Below are 18,685 nucleotides of genomic sequence, written 5' to 3' on the forward strand. Positions count from 1 at the left end.
GGTTTCCTCTGGGTGCTTCGGTTTCCTCCCACAGTCCAAAGATGTGCAGGTCAGGTGAATTGGCCAGGCTAAATTGCCCACAGTGTTAGGTGCATTAGTCAGGGGTAAATATAGCGTAGGGGAATGGGTCTGGGTAGGTTACTCTTCAGAGGTTAGGTGTGGACTTGTTGGGCCGAAGGGCCTGTTTCCATACTGTAGGGAATCTAATCATGAAAGTCAGATGATAGCATTAAGTACAACCACCTTTCGTAGGGCATGTTTACCTTGGTGGGCCAATACAGGAACATTAACTGCCTCTGAAAGCTGGAATAGAATCCTCTCCTTTTTAAAAAATGCATTCATGGAATGAGGGCATCACTGGGTAGGCCGGCATTCATTGCTTTTCCCCAATTGCCCAGAGGGCAGTTAACAGACATGTAGGTCAGATCAGGTAAGGTAGGCAGTTACCTTCCCCAAAAGGACATTAGTGAACCAGATGGGTTTTCCTCAACAACTGATTCACGGTAATCATTAGACTCTTAATTCCAGCTTTTCATTGAATTTAAATTCCACCATCTGCCATGGCAGGATTTGAAACCAGGTGCCCAGAACTTTACCTGGGTCTGTGGGTTAACAATCCAGTGACAATGCCACTCGGCCATTGCCTCCACAACAAATTGCGCATGACATCAGTAGGATAGGCAGAGCCATGTAACGCAAACATCAACCACTTTAAAACCATTACAAAGTCCCCTTGAAGCTAATATTTGTTCAAGCTCTCACGTGAGCACCCTCAGAAGGATTCACAAGCGCTTGCTTTATCTCAGACTGGTAGAATTTGTGTGGAATGGTTGAGGCGTGGTTCAGGAGCCATGGTTCAGGAATGTGCTGGGGTGTTGGAGGTTAGAATTGCACTTCACGATCAAGAGGAATCCCAGGAATTTCAATCTACTGACACAATTCTCCTGCATCTGGAACTCTCCACAAAAGCCCTTAAAGTCCCAGATTTCAAAGCCTCAGCTGAGCTTAATAGTTACCTAAGAAAAAAATCTAGAGAAACAAAAACATACTTGAACATCCAACCTGCAGTCTCACCATGAACCAACCACGCCCCACTATTGACCTTCACCCTGGCTTGACCCAGAATCACCCTTCCCCAACCAACACTCAACCTGATTGTTTGTGCTGGTGGATTTTACAAGTGACCAATCTGACCTGTCACTATCAGAATCAACACCCCCACACTCAGCCTGACTCAACCTGACTTCACTGGACTCAACACCTACTGCCTGACACACCCCTGGTCATTAGACCCAATATCTCCCTTCTCCAGCCCACTAACTCCCTACCCCAGACTTCGCCCCCACCCCACTTCTACACACACCTTTCAACATGTTCTGCCAAAGTGCCTTTGAGGCCTTGAATTCCTGAAGTATGGCAGCGAGTGTCCTTGAAAAAGTGACATGTTTTGACCTCTAACACTATTTGTGCACTGGGCAGATTTCTCCCAGTGTATGCGTGGGTTTCCTCCAAGTGCTCCAGTTTCCTCCCACAATCCAAGATGTGCATTTCAGGTGACTTGGCCATGCTAAATTGCTAATAGTGATAGGTGCATTCTTAGGGAGTAGGGGAATGGGTCTGGGTGGGTTACTCTTCGGAGGTTCGGTGTGGACTTGTTGGGCCAAAGGGCCTGTTTCCACACTGTAGGGGATATAATCTAATCTAAAGCTGAAGTAAAACAGCTTGAAATGTTACTAATATAAAGAGCATAGCAACCAGTTTGTATAATCCAGGAGATTAAAAGAAAGGGATTATCTGCTTATTAAGTGTTCTTGGTTAAGAGCTCCTTTGCTCTTTTTCAGAATAGTGCATGGGATCTTCCATGTCAGCTCAAGGTAAAGTTGCGATAGTTCCAGACAACCATAGGGTTGCTGTCTCAGTCGAGAGAGAGAGAGGTGATTGGTGGTGGCTTAACTGGAGGGTCATCATGTCTCAAGCTAGGGAAGAGGTTGAGTAGGAGAGTCCTTCATGGTAAACTCAGTCAGTACACAAATTAAATTTATACTGTAGGCATTATTCTATATTGCATCCAGCCAACTGAGCTGACCAATCCCCAGCAGACCAGCTCTCAGTGTAGCACTCATTGATTCAAATCAGAATCAGAGCTCAAACTGCTTTCGATCAGCAGTTAGCGTTTTAGGTTGGTAGGTTTATGAATTCTCAGGAAAATATATTCAGTAAAGGATGTTGTATGTGACTCAGTAAATAACACATCATCTGATTAAATACCATGACTCACAGGCTCAAAATGAAGGAGTCAAGAATAAGAAAGGAAGTCATTGGAAAACTGTCATCCAAAGTGCAACAGAGCTCTGGTGTAAGTTCCCACAAAAGCCATGAAGCTCACAGTACACATGGACTGATGGGTCATTTGGTACTTTTGGAGAAAAAGGGTTGAGGGATTTCTTTGTTCAAGTATTTTTGTTCAATTAGCACATACAGTTAAAAGACTTGGAAATAACGCTTGCATTATTTTGGGCGGCACGGTGGCACAGTGGTTAGCACTGCTGCCTCACAGCGCCAGAGACCTGGGTTCAATTCCTGCCTCAGGCGACTGACTGTGTGGAGTTTGCATGTTCTCCCAGTGTCTGCGTGGGTTTCCTCCGGGTGCTACGGTTTCCTCCCACCATCCAAAGATGTGCAGGGTCAGGTGAATTGGCCATACTAAATTGCCCGTAGTGTTAGGTAAGGGGTAAATGTAGGGATATGGGTGGGTTGCGCTTCGGTGGGTCGGTGTGGACTTGTTGGGCCGAAGGGCCTGTTTCCACACTGTAATCTAATCTAATCTAATCTATTCTAAATTATTTGAAGTTAATCTTCAGCTCTTTGCTCATTACAGTGTAGTGCCTTTCATCAAGTCCCATTTTTGTCGTGATAATTATTGCTCTCCCCACCCCCACAGGCTACAATCTACATTTGCTGTGAAGGTTATACTCCACCACCATGTAACCATGATGCTACTCCGTCCAGGGAGGAGGCTCTTCATGTCCTTTCAGTATCCAATATTCACAGATACCTACAGGCAGTATAGAAATTAATCATAGAATTCCTGCAGTGTGGAAGCAGGCCATTCGGCTCTACACTGACCCCCCGAAGAGAATTCACAAGGACCCAAGCCCCTACCCTATCACTATACCATGCATTTCCCATGACTAATCCACCTAGCCTTAGTATCCATGGACACCATAGGCAATTTAGCATGGCCACTCCACCTAACCTGCACATCTTGACTGTGGGAGGAAACCCATGCAGACCCTGGGAGAATGTGCAAACTCCACAAAGACAGGCAACTCAGGCAGGGAGTGAACCCAAGTCCTTGACATTGTGAGGTAGTAGTGCTAACCACTGAGCACCGTGCCACCCCATGAATTGAAAAGAAATGGAAACCCATAGTCTCAACACCAACTGATTGCCCAAGTAGATTTTTGCTATGAATTATTTGATACTATTTAAGAATAAATGCTCTCCCTCTTTAGACAGAGGAGAATTTTGTCTCTATGGGTTGTTAGTGGATGGAATAGAGATTCTCACAGATGGGAGAGATTGGATCATTGATTTTATTTGAGACAGAGTTAGAGAGATTTTTGATAGACAAGGGAGTCTAGGGGTACAAGTCTCAGATAGAAAAATGGAACTGTGATCACAACTAATCTTACTGAATGGTGGAGCAGTCTCCAAAGAGACAGATATCCAATAATCCTATCATTTTGTCATCTATTAAGCAAAGCCATAGAGAGTCAGAGTCATAAAGCACAAAAACAGACTATGGTCCAGCCAGTCCCCTAAACAATGTCAGCTGGTGGAAGCTACCATCATATCTCAAAGAAATGTCATGTTTAATTGTGTCATTTTACACCACCAGACAATCAGTTTTAATGTCAGATTTAGTGGCATATTAACTTCATTGTATTGCATTGTGGCTGATGATCAGGGAAACAAGTTAACTGCAAGGCTATTACTGGTTGTGTAAGACCCAGGTTTCAGGAACTGCAACTCTATCTGTGTATTCACAGCATAAATTACAGCAGAAGACAAAGGTCCCATGATTTACAATTCCTAATAATCTATAAGGGTAGCTGATGAAAATGTAAGATCTCAGAGGAATGATGTGATCAATTTACCTTAGTGAATTAAAGCCCAACTCAGTGACAGAAGATCATGGAGATAATTCTGCACTAACACATATATGGTATGCTCCACAGGGAAACATGAATCTGCCTGGCTGATCACAGACCTGACTTTCCTGCTTAACACAATTGCAGAACTCCTGCCTCAGAACTGATTGGGAGTTCAAGTCCTGCTTTTGGACTTGGTATGGCCAACTCTCCCCTTTAAGAAATGCTGCATCGTCAGAGGCTTTTCAAATTAACTCTGATGCTGAGGTCCAACCTGCTTTGAGTAGGTTAATGTAGATAAGGCCATTGCATTATTTTTTTTTAAAAAAAAGAGTAAGTTCCATGTTTAACCAACATTGCCAGAAACAGATTGATTAGTCATGTGTCGTTTGTGGCACATTTGTAGCTTGCAGTTCACAAAATGGCTGCTGTGTTTAGATATATAAAAATAGTGCTTCTAAAATGCTTCTTTCATCATTAAGTATATGGAATGTCCTGCATGAGGGAGTGTCCCTGGGCTGTGGTTGAAAGCAGATGCTTCGTGTTACAGGATTTTCACTAATCTGGCTGCAGAGTGACATTTGAAGAGGTCTAAATCAATAGTGCCATCTCAGCTTATGAGATTCAGGTGCATAAATAGAGGGAAAAAGGACTGTAGCATCTGCCTGCACTTTGGTCTGGTCTTCATTAACCCCTGCCTCAGCTTCTCTCTTACGGACATAAGCTCCTTGCTAAACCACTTAAGTGGCCAATACTCAAAATCTAGAAAGTGCTAATCAGTCTGCTGAACCAACCCTGATCACTCACCTCACGTAGCAGCCACATACGCACACATTGAACTGAAATGAAAATGGTGGTCATCAACAAAACCAGGAGGTCAAGTTAATGGTAAAAAAAAATCACCCCAGGTAGGAAGGGAAAACCATGGAAAATTATTTGCCTCACTTGTGATTTACTAGCAACTCAATCAGATTACTATCTGAAACTGGTTTCTTATTATCTATACATAAACCAACATTTATTTGGATGACCTTGGGGAGTAACATGCTAGTGTACAGGACATTTTCTCAGTGGAGAGCTAACACCAGGCTGGATTCTTCATGAGACAGGGAAGGAATGCTTCCTCCCACTCTGAACAAATCCCTAGCCATTTCAACTGCTCTGCCACAACAAGGAAAATGCTCCATGAAAATGTTTATGCCCATTACTCACCAGAGTTGTTGTGACCATCTCCTCGAACCATTTGGATTGGGTTTGATTGTAGAGATCTACACAGCGTGTCAGGTCATCACCTATAATGACAGATAGCATGTCATAAAAGTTGAGTTATATGAACAACATAACTTCAGAGTGGTGGTTCATGACAGTGAAACACATCAATCATTAACCAGCTCTGTTTTAATCATTTGGGCCCATTAGCACAATTATGTACACGTGCACTATTCCAAATTGGGTATTGGTTTGGATTTTGATCAATACCAACTACATACAGTGTCTTGAAACATCTCAGAGTTCCAAACCCTGACCCATACCAGACTCAATATTAATTGTTTCTCTTAACCAATGTGGAGTTTCTCCAGGATTTTCTGCTTCCAAGGAATTTCAAAGGAATACTATCAAGCAAAATGTGACACCAATACACCGAAGGATTAATTAGGACAGATACTTGGTTGGAGAGGTAGGTTACATTATAGTGTCTTAAAAGGAGTGGGAGGGGTTTGGAGAAGGAGACCCATTGCTTAAGGCTGAGGCAGCGAAAGTTAATGCTGCTAACAGTGGAGTATTTAGAATAAAGAGCCAAAATTTGAGAGGCATAAAAAAATTTCTAATGACTGTAGGGGTGGCAGAAATCACAGTGGTAAGGTGGAACATGGCCAAGGGAAGATTTGAAAATAAGAGAAAGAATTTTAATATTGAGACATTCCTTAACTAGGAACCAATGTCGATCAGCAAACACAACATTTGACTGTATGATGTGAGCAGCAGTGTGATGAGCTCATGTTTAAATATGTTGGAAGATGAAGGGGAGTATTGGGAGGACTAGAGCATCTGAAGCAGGAGTGGAAATAGAGTGCTGCTGGGCTGGACAGATGTGATCAAAAGCTCAACTCAGGGTCAAAAATCACAAAAGTTGTGATCAGGCAGGTTCCATCTCAGAAAGTAGCAATGGAAAAATGAAAGAGATGGATCTGGTGTTCAGGAACTGGAATTCATGGGAATAACTAAAGAAAAATCTAATTCTTAATCGGGAGAAATTTCCATACATTCAGTACTGAAAAAAAGAGAGTCTGAAGGATGTAATAATATTGTCTGACTCAATGCATCGAACTGTAAGAAACAAATAGAATCTGAGTCAGAAGATTTTACAGTGACTTATTATTATAGATCTCAGAGTTAGAGCCTTATTCAATCTGGATTGTTAACAGCAAGGATAATCTTGTACAAATGCAAAGTTTATTGCACTGAGTGCAGTTAACAACAGCTGGACTGTTAAACACTTGCATCTCCACAAAGTGATAGTGCTAGGACATAGAGGTTTAGGATTAAGAGCAAAGGGAGGCCATTTAACCCTTCAAGCCTGCCTTGCCAATGAATAACAGCTTGGCTAATGTGGCTATGATCGCAAATACGGTCATTTAACTTACCCATATCCATTTTACAGACTCTTTACCTCTTCCTGAGAGTTTACTTTCTTACCTAGCTTGGTATCATTAGCAAATTTTGCTACTGTATGCTTGGGCCCCTTCATCCAAGTACTGTAAATGAAGTGTGAAGAGCTGTGACCCCAGCACTGATCCCTGGGACACTCATCTCATTACAGATTGCCAGCTGAAAAAAACACCAACGTAACCCTCTTTCTTTTAGCTAATGGATCCTTTATCCATGCTAATTTGTAACCGCCACCCCACACCAAGTGCTCTCGCCTTGTGCGGTAACCTTTGATGTGGCATCTTATCAAATCCATGACACCACATATATAGTCTCCCCTTGCTCATTACTTCCTCAAAAAAAACTCTGGTAAGTTAGTGAAATATGATTTTCCTTTCACAAAGCCATGTTGAATCAGCCTGATCAAATTGACTTTCAAAGTACCTTGTTATTTCTTGCTTGAATTTGAGATTTTGCAAACTAAATATTGGAGACCCAAGCACACTATACAAATAATTATATTGAAAATGCTATAAGAATACCCTATAAAAACCTTTAGTTAGCATCACCATGTGTTACTGAGTGTGTTATATTGGGGTGCAGTTGTAGAATTTATATGATTTTGACAGTTATGCTGTGTAGACCCCCTGCCTCTCTGTAGACTGTACTATCTGCTTCTTAAGCTCTGATAACTGGGGTGATAGGATGATGACCTCTGCAGTTGTACCAAGCTTAAATTCAACAGCCATCATTATAAACAAGTCTTGTGCATCTCGGATCATTACGATCACCAATTTCCTCCATAAATATCTTGATTATCTATTCCAAAGGAGATTCTGTTCCATATTAAGTTCTTTTCATGTGTAACCTCAGTTTTCAGTACATCTGCGCTTATTGTTCAATTTTGAGACAATGTTCTACCTGACCAAGTCTTGAATTTCCAGTCTTGTATTCTGGATGATCCATCTCGGACCTTGAATCTGCTACAAAGAATGGCACATTTTTTTCCATTTCTTCCCGGTGCTCTCATTGGTATCACAAGAATGCTTACAGTCAATTGTTCCTTAAACTTTTATTCTTCTACTTGAATATTTTCTTACATGTTGAGATTACCTTCTTACTGCTTCCACAGCTGCTGCTGTCTCTCTCTTTCTGTTGGTAACCACACTTCAATTGCTGATTAATTGTATCTTCTCAAAACAGAAATGCTCTTAAAGTAGTCAATTCAATTGCTTTGCTTTTGTCTCCCCTGGATCTTTTGGGATTTCTGTCCTTTGGGGTGGGGTCAGATTTGTACTGTGGAAACCATGTTATATCTTCCCAGATTATATCCCACTGTTGATACTGTGTGGCATTTGCCACCTCTGCCAGGATGTGGTATTGTGTAAAAAGTTAAAAATCACACAACACCAGGTTATTGTCCAACAGGTTTAATTGGAAGCACACTAGCTTTCGGAGCGACGCTCCTTCATCAGGTGACAATCACCTGATGAAGGAGCGTCGCTCCGAAAGCTAGTGTGCTTCCAATTAAACCTGTTGGACTATAACCTGGTGTTGTGTGATTTTTAACTTTGTACACCCCAGTCCAACACCGGCATCTCCGTATTGTGTAAAGGTTGTCGAGCTAGTTCACTGCTACCAATCCTGTGTGCCTTTGCTTTGTCCTGGGCCCACTTAGTGCTCAGTGATGGAAGATCCTTTACCAGAGAAGATCGATAACAGGAACACCTAGTTAGTAAAATGATAGCATTAAGCACAACTATCTTTGGTCGGGCATGTTTACCTTGGTGGGCCAGTATAGGAACATTAACTGCCTCTGAAAGCTGGAGTAGAATCCTCTTTTTAAAAAAAATCCATTCATGGAATGAGGGAATCACTGGCTAGGGCAACATTTATTGCTTTTTCCCAATTGCCCAGAGGGCAGTTAAGAGTCATGTAGGCCAGACGAGGTAAGGTAGGCAGTTACCTTCCCCAAAAGGACATTAGTGAACCAGATGGGTTCACGGTCATCGTTAGACTCTTAATTCCAGCTTTTCATTGAATTTAAATTCCACCATCTGCCATGGCAGGATTTGAAACCAGGTGCCCAGAACTTTACCTGGGTCTGTGGGTTAACAATCCAGTGATAATGCCACTCGGCCATTGCCTCCACAACAAATTGCGCATGACATCAGTAGGATAGGCAGAGCCATGTAACGCAAACATCAACGACTTTAAAACAATTACAAAGTCCCCTTGAAGCTAATATTTGTTCAAGCTCTCACGTGAGCACCCTCAGAAGGATTCACAAGCGCTTGCTTTATCTCAGACTGGTAGAATTTGTGTGGAATGGTTGAGGCGTGGTTCAGGAGCCATGGTTCAGGAATGTGCTGGGGTGTTGGAGGTTAGAATTGCACTTCAGGATCAAGAGGAATCCCAGGAAATTCACTCTTCTGACAGGCAACTCTCCTGTATCTGGATCTCGCCAAAGAGCCCTTAAAGTCAGAGATTAAGGCCCCAACTGAGCTTAATAGTTACCTAGAAAACTTAGAGAAACAAAAACTTACTTGAATACCCAACCTGCAGTCTCACCACGAACCAACCACTCGCCACTATTGACCCTCACCCTGGCTAGACCCAGAATCACCCTTCCCTAACCAACACTCAACCTGATTGTTTGTGCTGGTGGATTTTACAAGTGACCAATCTGACCTGTCACTATCAGAATCAACACCCCCACACTCCGCCTGATTCAACCTGACCTCACTGGACTCAACACCTACTGCCTGACACACACCTGGTCATTGGACCCAATATCTCCCTTTTCCAGCCCACTAACTCCCTACCCCAGACTTCACCCCCACCCCCACTTCTACACACACCTTTCAACACGTTCTGCCAAAGTGCCTTTGAGGCCTTGAATTCCTGAAGTATGGCAGCGAGTGTCCTTGAAAAAGGCACATGTTTTGACCTCGAACACTATTTGTGCACTGGGCAGATTTCTCCCCAGTTTTCTCCGACAGACACATTCTGGACAGGCTAGATTGCTAACCTTTGCTGGACAAAATTCTGCATCAGCTAAGTAAGTAATTTTAAAGGTCTATTGTCAGTCAAATCTGTTGCAACAATAATCAGTCTATCTGGAATTATATGATTTTGACAATCGTTGCAGGAGAAAAAAAGACAATATTCATTGCAAAAGTAACATGGTAATGCATCAGATGAACAAATACTATTTCTACAGATGTGTTGTCAATTCTCGAGGATGGAAAGATCTCTCAGTAAACAAAGTGAAGTTATACCACTCACAAAAGGGTTAAATCATCAGCTTTGAACACAGAAGGAAGCAACATGACAGCAACCTCTTTTACGTTCCTCATTTTTGTTGTGAGCACATTGATTAATGCAATCATGACAATTTGTGTACACAGCAATTGTTACAGTAATGTCATTTTTAAGTCTTGTGTTTGAACCAGGATAAAGTGATGACATGTTGATGTTCTGATCAGAACACAAAAGAAAACAACTTTTCTGTTTGTATGTACTGGGTGCGGTAGCTTCTTAAAGTTATTTAATAACGTTCCATTCAACCACAACCATGGAAGACTCTGCATTACTTCTGAAGCATCCATTTGATTTTGTTTCATGTTACTTGCTTGTAACTGGAAGCCTGTTGACTTTTGTCTGTTTTTTTTTTCACCCGGCAAAACATTATCTCTGCCAAGATCAACACACTGCAGAAAGGGTTCAAACCCCTTTGCAGTCTGGGTCTGATCTGATGTAGATTGTATATGTATATGTTCCAAATTTCTGTACTCAGTATGGCAAGGCTCAACATTACAAATAATTTGTCTATTTTATTTTCTATAATTGTCACAAGGGAGAATGATGCCGCCCTACATCCACATGCCCAGTGGCATGATCAGACTCAGTATACGGTGTGTGTGTGTGTTTTGGACACACTTTGTTCCACTATGCATTGCTACACTCACACTGCACACCGTTCCTTACCCCAGTTTAACCAGATTTGTGACATTTAGGCTGCTGGAGTGTTCCCAGAATCATGCGCAATCCTTTGAGAACTTTTGGCTTGGTCAGAACTTGGAAAGAACTCTTGAAGTCTCAAGTTGAAGTAGTCTACAGTTATCAAACATATGCATTGTTGCACCACCTTGGTCAGATTGAGATGACCTGTACATTCCACTTTTCAAAGAAATCACAGCTGATCTGCGAACTAATGCAAGTTTCTCATCATTATTCCATGTTCTTTGTCATAAGGCTATCAATCTCAGATTTAAAATTAAAAATACTTGTAGAAGACGGTTCCAAACTTCTGCAAAAATCTAACAGTGTTTCCTAATTGCATTCCTGACTGGCTTTAGTTTTCAAACATTGTCCCAAATTTGAGACCTTAGTGAGGCTACTTTTGGAGTACTTTGTACCGTCCTGGTCACTCTGCTAATAAGAAGGATACTATTAAATTGGAGACGGTTCAGATGAGGATATTACTGGCACTGGAGGGTTTGAGCTATAAGGAAAGGCTAGGACTTTTCGCACTGGACCGTAGAATGTTGAGGAGTGGTTTATAAAATCATGAGGGGCATAGATGCAATCTTTTTCCTAGGGTGGAGGAGTTCAAACTAACAGGTATATTTTTAAAGTGAGAGAAAAAAAAAAGGTTTAAAAGGGACCCAAGGGGCAACATTTTCATACAGAGGGTGGTTCATATATGGAACGAACTGCCAGAGGAAACGGCAGATCCAGGTACAGTTACAACATTTAAAAGACATTTGGGCAGGTACATGAATAGAAAAAGGTTTAGAGGGATACAGGCCAAATGTAGGTTAAAGGGACTAGTTTAGTTTGGGAAATTGGTCAGCATGGACAAGTTGAACCAAAGAGTCTGTTTCCATTTTGTAAGACTCTGTGCTAACAAACAGAAATAAATTATCTGTTTTTGCCTTTTCATTTTCCCCTCACCACCTTGAAAATATTGATTGAATCACCACTTTATCTACCAGACTACACAGAGAATATAAAGGTAGTTTATGCAGACTTCCTCATAATTTAACCCTTACAGAGTCCAGGTATCATTCTGGTGAACATATGCTGTACTTCCTTCAGGCTAGTATATCCTTCTAAAGGTACCATGGCCAGCACTGAACATAATACACCATGGAGCTGCCAGTCTCCTATTTCCCTGTTGTATTATCAGCTGGCAGAGTTCTCTGGGGAAGTGCCAGAGACTCAACTCAGACTCCAATAATCAGAAGACAAACGTAAAGCAGCATTGAGTCTCTGTTGGTTCCAGGTCAAAGTCGAAGAGCCAAACACCTACAAGAATTTGATCCTGTTGGTTATGCCAAGGTCACGGTTGTAGGTGACCTCCATCCTTAACCACAACAGAGAACACAGCATCAAGAGATCACCCTATGTTATGGAAGTTGTGACAATGAGTACTCTCTTGGACATTCCTCTACCTCATAAGGCCATAAAGTGTGGCAGGGAAAGCTAGAATAAGGGATGAGGTGGTGAACATTTCTCAATAACACCACACTGGATACCCAGCAGTCACTCTGAACTATAATCCTAGGCCTCCTATTCCAGGGTCCCAACTGGAGACATACATCTACCTTTTCAGAAGGCCACATCACCTCCATGCAACCAGATCATAAAGATATAGCAGCAGAATTCGGTCATTCAGCCCATCAAGTCTGCTCCGCCATTTAATCATGGCTGTTATGTTTCCCTCACCCCATTCTCCTGCCTTCTCTCCATTACCCTTACTGATCAAGGATCTCTGTCTTAAATATGCTCAATGACTTAGCTTAACAAATTATCTGTAATAAACCTATTCTGGCAAGTTAGATATCGAATTACAAAGTAGGGACACCACCGTTACATGAGAAGGTTACAAGTAATACTGTGTTCTGCAACCTGCCTTACTCGGTGTCTCTGTTAGGCTGAGGTTGCAATGAACTCAACAGCACAGAGAACTCAACAACAGCCCCAGCCTCAGTGGTCTTGTGTGGGAGGGGTTGTGTCTCTTACCCCATCCTAAACACGGTCATAAGCAACTCCATGGTTTCACTGTCCCATCAGAGTTTGAGGCCGGTCTGAAATAAGCAGCTTTTCTGGTTTCTGCAATTTGAAAAGCGAGAGAACTCGATTTATTGGGTTTTTTTGGTGAACTGTGAAGTGCCTTAGGAAATACAAAGCGGTGCTCAAAAAACAACAAAAAAAATGTGTTGTTCAGTATTGTAACTCTATGTATACTTGTGTTTGGATTCTGTTGAAGAATTATCTACGTTAACACGTGTCTGTCAGTCTTACAGATGATACCCTGTATTTCATACTGTTTCTATTTTCCTTGCAGATTTCCAGGAACCTATTTCTTACCTCAAAAAGCCATTCAAGTTCAAAGCACAAAAGACAACCAGTCAGACCATTGTGCCTCTTTGAAAGAGCTTTCCAATTAGTCCCATTTTTCTGTCTTGCCAATCATTCGGGAGGTTTTTCCTTTAATCAGATGTTCAATTCTCTTTGAAAGCTATGATTGAATTTCCTTCTACTGCCCATTCCATCAATGCTTCAAGTCACAACAACCTGCTGTGTAAAGAAATTGCTAATCTTACTCTCAGGCTCTTTTGCCAATTTTTCTAACCCTGTGTCCCCTGGCTACCAGCACTCCCACATGCAGAAACTGTTTGTCATTTATCCAAACTCTGTCTAACTTTATTCAAATCTTTGTTCCAAGGAGGATAATCCCAGGTTTTCTCTATTAAATAAAGCCCTTCATTCCTGGTGTCACTCTGGCAAACCTCATCAACACACTGAGTCCCTTAACAAAAATTAGACCAAACCATTTTGAAGACACATATATTAACATGTCCACAAGATGGGTTGAAAGACAATAGAACCATAGCTACCCTTTGAAATGTACAGGATGTGACTTGTGGCATCTGTCATGGGGTGCTGTGCTGGAGTCTTAGTATTTTATAATATTCATAATTGACTGGGGTCAAGGATCATAAACTCTCATATATATACAGTTTGTTGATAGCACCAAGTTAGTTGGGAGGGTAAAGAGTGAAGGTGGGAGCATGAAGTTGTAATGGGATATTGATTGATTTCATGGTCAAACTCTGTCAGCAGGAGTTCACTGGGGCAAAGTCTGAGGACGTTCACTGTGGACTTAAGACAGATTCACGTGTTGACTCTGCCCAATTCTGCCTTTATTTTCGATGTGCCCATACTTTCTATTTGATTCAACCATTTTCTTTCCACTGATGTCATACCGGTTTACTTCTATTTTTGCCAACAGTGAATGTTGTGTGCATTCAGATAGAATACCATTTCATTGATGTTAGTCATTGTTTTCACAACCACTTGCCATATTAGCGGGTGGAGATTTCAATTTGTAGACTTTGTTCCTTCTTGCCTCACTTTAATTATCAATTTCCTTTATGCTACCATACTGTAATACCTCATCCTCTCCTCTTAATTCATCCATCTGCCCTCACTTGATCCCTGATTTAGTTTAAAGCTCTCTCTCGTTATGAGCAGCACACCAAAATACCCCTTCAAGTGAAGAACATCTTAATGGTAAGTTCCCTTTGCTGGCACAAGTATTCCATAAATCAAAATCTATTTCTCCCACACAAACCTCTGAGCCAGATATTTAACTCTGACTCTTTACCTTACAGAAATTTCTTTACGGTTCAGGTAATAGTCCCGAGATTGTGATTTTTGAGTTCTGCTTTTTCATTAGCCCGAATTGCCTATGCTGTTTGAACAGAACCTCCTGCCTGTCCCCAATGGAAAAAGCTGATCAGCTGGCAATGGGTCAGTCCCAAAATACTGAAAAAAAATTCAATTTTGGTGCTTTTGTTCAAGATGGCTGAAATTCAAAAAGAATTTAAATGAGCTACAGTCACAAAATTCAGGTTAGGTTCCCGTTTATAGAACCTCAGGAAACATGACTAATTTAATACCATCCCTGCATCTGCTTTAATGGGCCGATCTCCTGGCAGACAGTCGTTAGAGTACAAGTAACAACATATGGAGAAAGATAAAATCATGGACAAAAATGCAGCTCAGATTCACTAGGAGGATAATGGGAAGGGTTAAGGCAGAGAGGTTGGACAGTGTGAGCTTATATTGCCTTGGGTATAAAAGATTAGAGTGTGACTTAATTGAGGTGATTAAGATGATTAAAAGATCAGATCTCATGAATACAGTCGAATGATTTCTGAAGAGTTTAAAATTGAAACTAAGCTGTTCAGTGGTGCTATCACAGAAGGGATTGGGTAATTCTTGAATTTTCTCCCCAAAAAAGCTATTGAGCCTAGTTCAAAGCAAAATAAAAAAAAAATTATGGGAAAATTTATGTTATAGGAAAAGGCATAAAGAAAAATGAAAATCAAGGTGGATGGATGGAATTAAGATACAGAAATAATGATCTAATTAAATGGTGGAATATATGAAGCTCAATGTCCTTTTTCTGCTCTTTTGCTTTAAGTCATTAGCATTTCCATTTGAAGACTATAGTTTCGCATGATTGGAATTTTGAAAGATCCAGGTTCCTTTTGGTTACAAGTGACCGTGAAGTTTGAGTTTAAGTTCTTAAAATCATTATCAACAGTTACTATAAGTTGATGTTGTAGAGAGAACAAGTTTGCTGACATGTTTTAAAAAAGATAAATCCAACCACACATTTTTGTGCGTATTTTTGTCCATGATTTTATCTTTCTCCATCTGTTGTTACTTGTACTCTAATGACTGCATGTCAGGAGATCAGCCCATTAAAGCAGATGCAGGGATGGCGTTAAAATACAGTCAAACGCATGCGCCGAGTGCAGCATATGTAATATCGGCCAAAAAATAAAGCGGCCATTCTGAACTGTTTTATTTACATTGGCCTGATCCACGTCCAGTTACTGCAACGTTTTTCTCTGAAACAGCATCAGGGGAATTTTTTTTTTTTGCCTTCGATTGTAATTCACAACAGCTGCAAACTTTCACCAAGAGTGGAAACATTGTCCTCAAAATATATAGTCATTGAAAATGGAAAGGAAGCAAAATAATCTTCTTTAAAAATTGGGATGTTGCTTTGTGAATACAGATGTTTAAAATTCCCAGCTTCCCACACTCATTCTGACAAAAGCCAAAACTGTAACCACAGCTTAGAGCGCCGTTTCCAGGGATTATTGTGCATCACTCTCCTCTGTTGCCTGGTGTTATTCATAAAACTGGCAATGAACCTTAATGCAAAACCTCTTTTTACTAAGACCATGGGTCAAACAACAGAACTTTTCAGAGAATCTTGCGCCATAGAATACAGTTGGAAGCAGGCCCATTTGGCCTATCAATTCCACACCGATCCTCCCCGCTACCCTGTCCCTGTAACCCTGCGTCCCCCATGGCTAATCCACCTAACGTGTGCACATCCCTGGACACTATGGGCAATTTAGCATGACCAGTCCACCTAACTGTGCATCTTTGGACTGTGGGAGGAAACCAGAGGAAATCATGCAGACATGGGGAGAATGTGCAAACTCCACACACATGGTCGCCCGAGGGTGGAATCAAACCAGTGTCCCTGGCACTGAGAGGCAGCAGTGCCAACCACTAAGCCACCATGTTGATGCATGGATCCAGTGAGAGCGCACTTTATTTATGCTGTAGGGTGGTCTTCAGAGGAACCAGAGAAACACTGAATTAATTTGATTGCATTTAACAGAAAAGGTAACAACTGTCATTGCATCACCCCATCCACAATCCACAAATCCTCCTTTCCAGATATCTTCTCAGCAACCGGTTCACAGATGTTGTTATTACACACTTCTGGAGCTGCCTGGTTGAGGGCCACTGCGTCATAACAGCCCTATCAAAAGCCTATCAAGCCTGTATTTCCAAGGGGTCTCCCATTCTAACCAGGCCCAAGTCTGCTTTGCTTCCCAGTGACATGGGATCGGGTTGAGTCTCATAAGGGTCAGTCTAATCAGCTGTAAATTGTAGAGGGTGAACCATACTTACATCCTAATGAGAAGAGGCACTTAGTCTTACATAATAAGATGTAGTTTAATGCATGATTTGCAATAAATACAGTTAGTGATTAGTCAGGCATAATTACAAAATAATTAGGAGCCAGAGACGATACATGCTAGATTCCTGCTTCCCCATCTGAAGACTGTGTGCCCTCCTCAGACTTGGGGAGGGGATGGGGAGTGCTTAATGCAACCTCATTATAAACTCACTACCATTGCTTCACAGTAACTTGTAACAATTTGTATCTTTAACATGAGCAACTGGACAAAAATTTGAAGCCATGCAAGGAGATATGACGACCAGAGATTGGTCAAAGGTAGGTTTCACTAAATGGGTTAAACAAGGAAAGGTCATAAGACACTCAGATTTAGGTAAGAGGCTCCCTTGTATCAGGCCTGGATAACTTAAGACATAGATCCGATGTGGATACCACTACATACCAGTCATCCTAATCCCATTTCGAGCACTCAGACCATCGCCCTGTATGTTATTATTATGATACCGTTATTCAGGTAACATATGCACCCTAGGCAAATACTGAAAAGTTGCATTTGTAACTTTAGGTTTCGGCTGTGGAGTTAGGTGAAAGAGAATAACAAAAACCTTATTGTTTTCTTAAAAGGTTGGGAATGAGGCACTGGCTAACAGAAGTATTGAGTATTTCAGTATTGCCAGAGATTATCAATTATGTTTATCCCTGTCAAGCCCTTCAAAGTCCAGCCTGTAGAGTGGACTATGATCCTTGTTTTTAGATGTATGCCACTATTTCAGATTGCCAGCATTTGAAGTATTTTGCTTTTGTATTCATTTTTAATTCTCTGCCAATTTTGTTCCAGGTATGCCCACTTTGAAGAAGTTCTGCTGATGTCTGGGATGGAATTTCCATTTGGGTCTTCTACCTTGTTCTTTGACTTTCCATCTCTCTTTTTGTGTTTACGTTTTCATTAAAAAAATAACACTGATATAGTTACATTTCTTTCATAGAAAGTATCTTTAGCTTCAACTATTTATGGATTCCAACTTAAATTTGAACCTTAGTCTGTAATGATAACAATTTCAAAGCATCTAGAATTCCTCAAATTGATGTCCTTGCTACATTCTTAAATGTGCACTCAATGTTGCTGTCATGTGTACACTCATGATCTCTTTCTGAAGAAAACAATGGCTCACCTAATCTCAAAGCTGTCTAACTCCAGATTCCATTCATATTCTACATCATTCAGTTCTTCAACAAAAAAATTATCTTTCTTTTAAATTCAAGGGAGTGCAAGCTTCACCATTTCACAGGTATGAATTCACCTCCAGTCGTTTCTCATGTTTCCATCCCTCTGACACCCCTTGTTTTCTCAATTTCCTCCTCTTGTCACATGTTTGCAATACCTTCTGACCTTCTCCTCTCTGACCCTGAACATTTTTTCCTGAGCAAAGGCCTCAGCTACATCCCCCACAACGTCCCAAATTTCTCACCTGGCACAACACTGAGCCCTTCTCCCATTATTTTCATGGCCACCTCTTTCACCAGGTGTCTTCTGATTTAATGGATTTCTTCGCCCATCTCCAACATCCTCCCTTCACCTGGACCCCTCCTTTCTGTTTCTTACCCTCTCTGGATCAATTCACTGAGAACTGTCAGTGTGTTAACAGCAGTCTCAATTGCTCTGCTCCTTGCCCTCACTCAATCCTGTCTCCTTCTGACCTTACTGTGTTCAGTTCTTTGAGATCCGGCCGCAATATTGGCAAACCTACTGACAGGTGTGGCACGATGTACCAACCTCCATCTAGCAAATGCTGGATGTAACATCTGGCACTTGCTGCTATCGCCCGCATGACCATGACCCCACGACTGAGCATCA

General features: G+C 41.4%; 1 protein-coding gene across 2 annotated transcripts in view; it reads right to left on the bottom strand.

Annotated features, from left to right (window-relative positions):
• Nucleotides 1-18,685, bottom strand: part of gas7b (growth arrest-specific 7b) — a 456,796-nt gene that overhangs the window by 15,640 nt on the left and 422,471 nt on the right. For both annotated transcript variants that reach the window (XM_043714439.2, XM_088000468.1), the window contains exon 12: nucleotides 5,367-5,446. In XM_043714439.2, the coding sequence (XP_043570374.1) occupies nucleotides 5,367-5,446 (80 nt within the window). The remainder of the gene's footprint in view (nucleotides 1-5,366; nucleotides 5,447-18,685) is intronic.

Source organism: Chiloscyllium plagiosum, unplaced genomic scaffold, assembly GCF_037043375.1.
Source record: "Chiloscyllium plagiosum isolate Xiang-an unplaced genomic scaffold, Cpla_swu_hap1 HiC_scaffold_25, whole genome shotgun sequence".
Taxonomy (NCBI): domain Eukaryota; kingdom Metazoa; phylum Chordata; class Chondrichthyes; order Orectolobiformes; family Hemiscylliidae; genus Chiloscyllium; species Chiloscyllium plagiosum.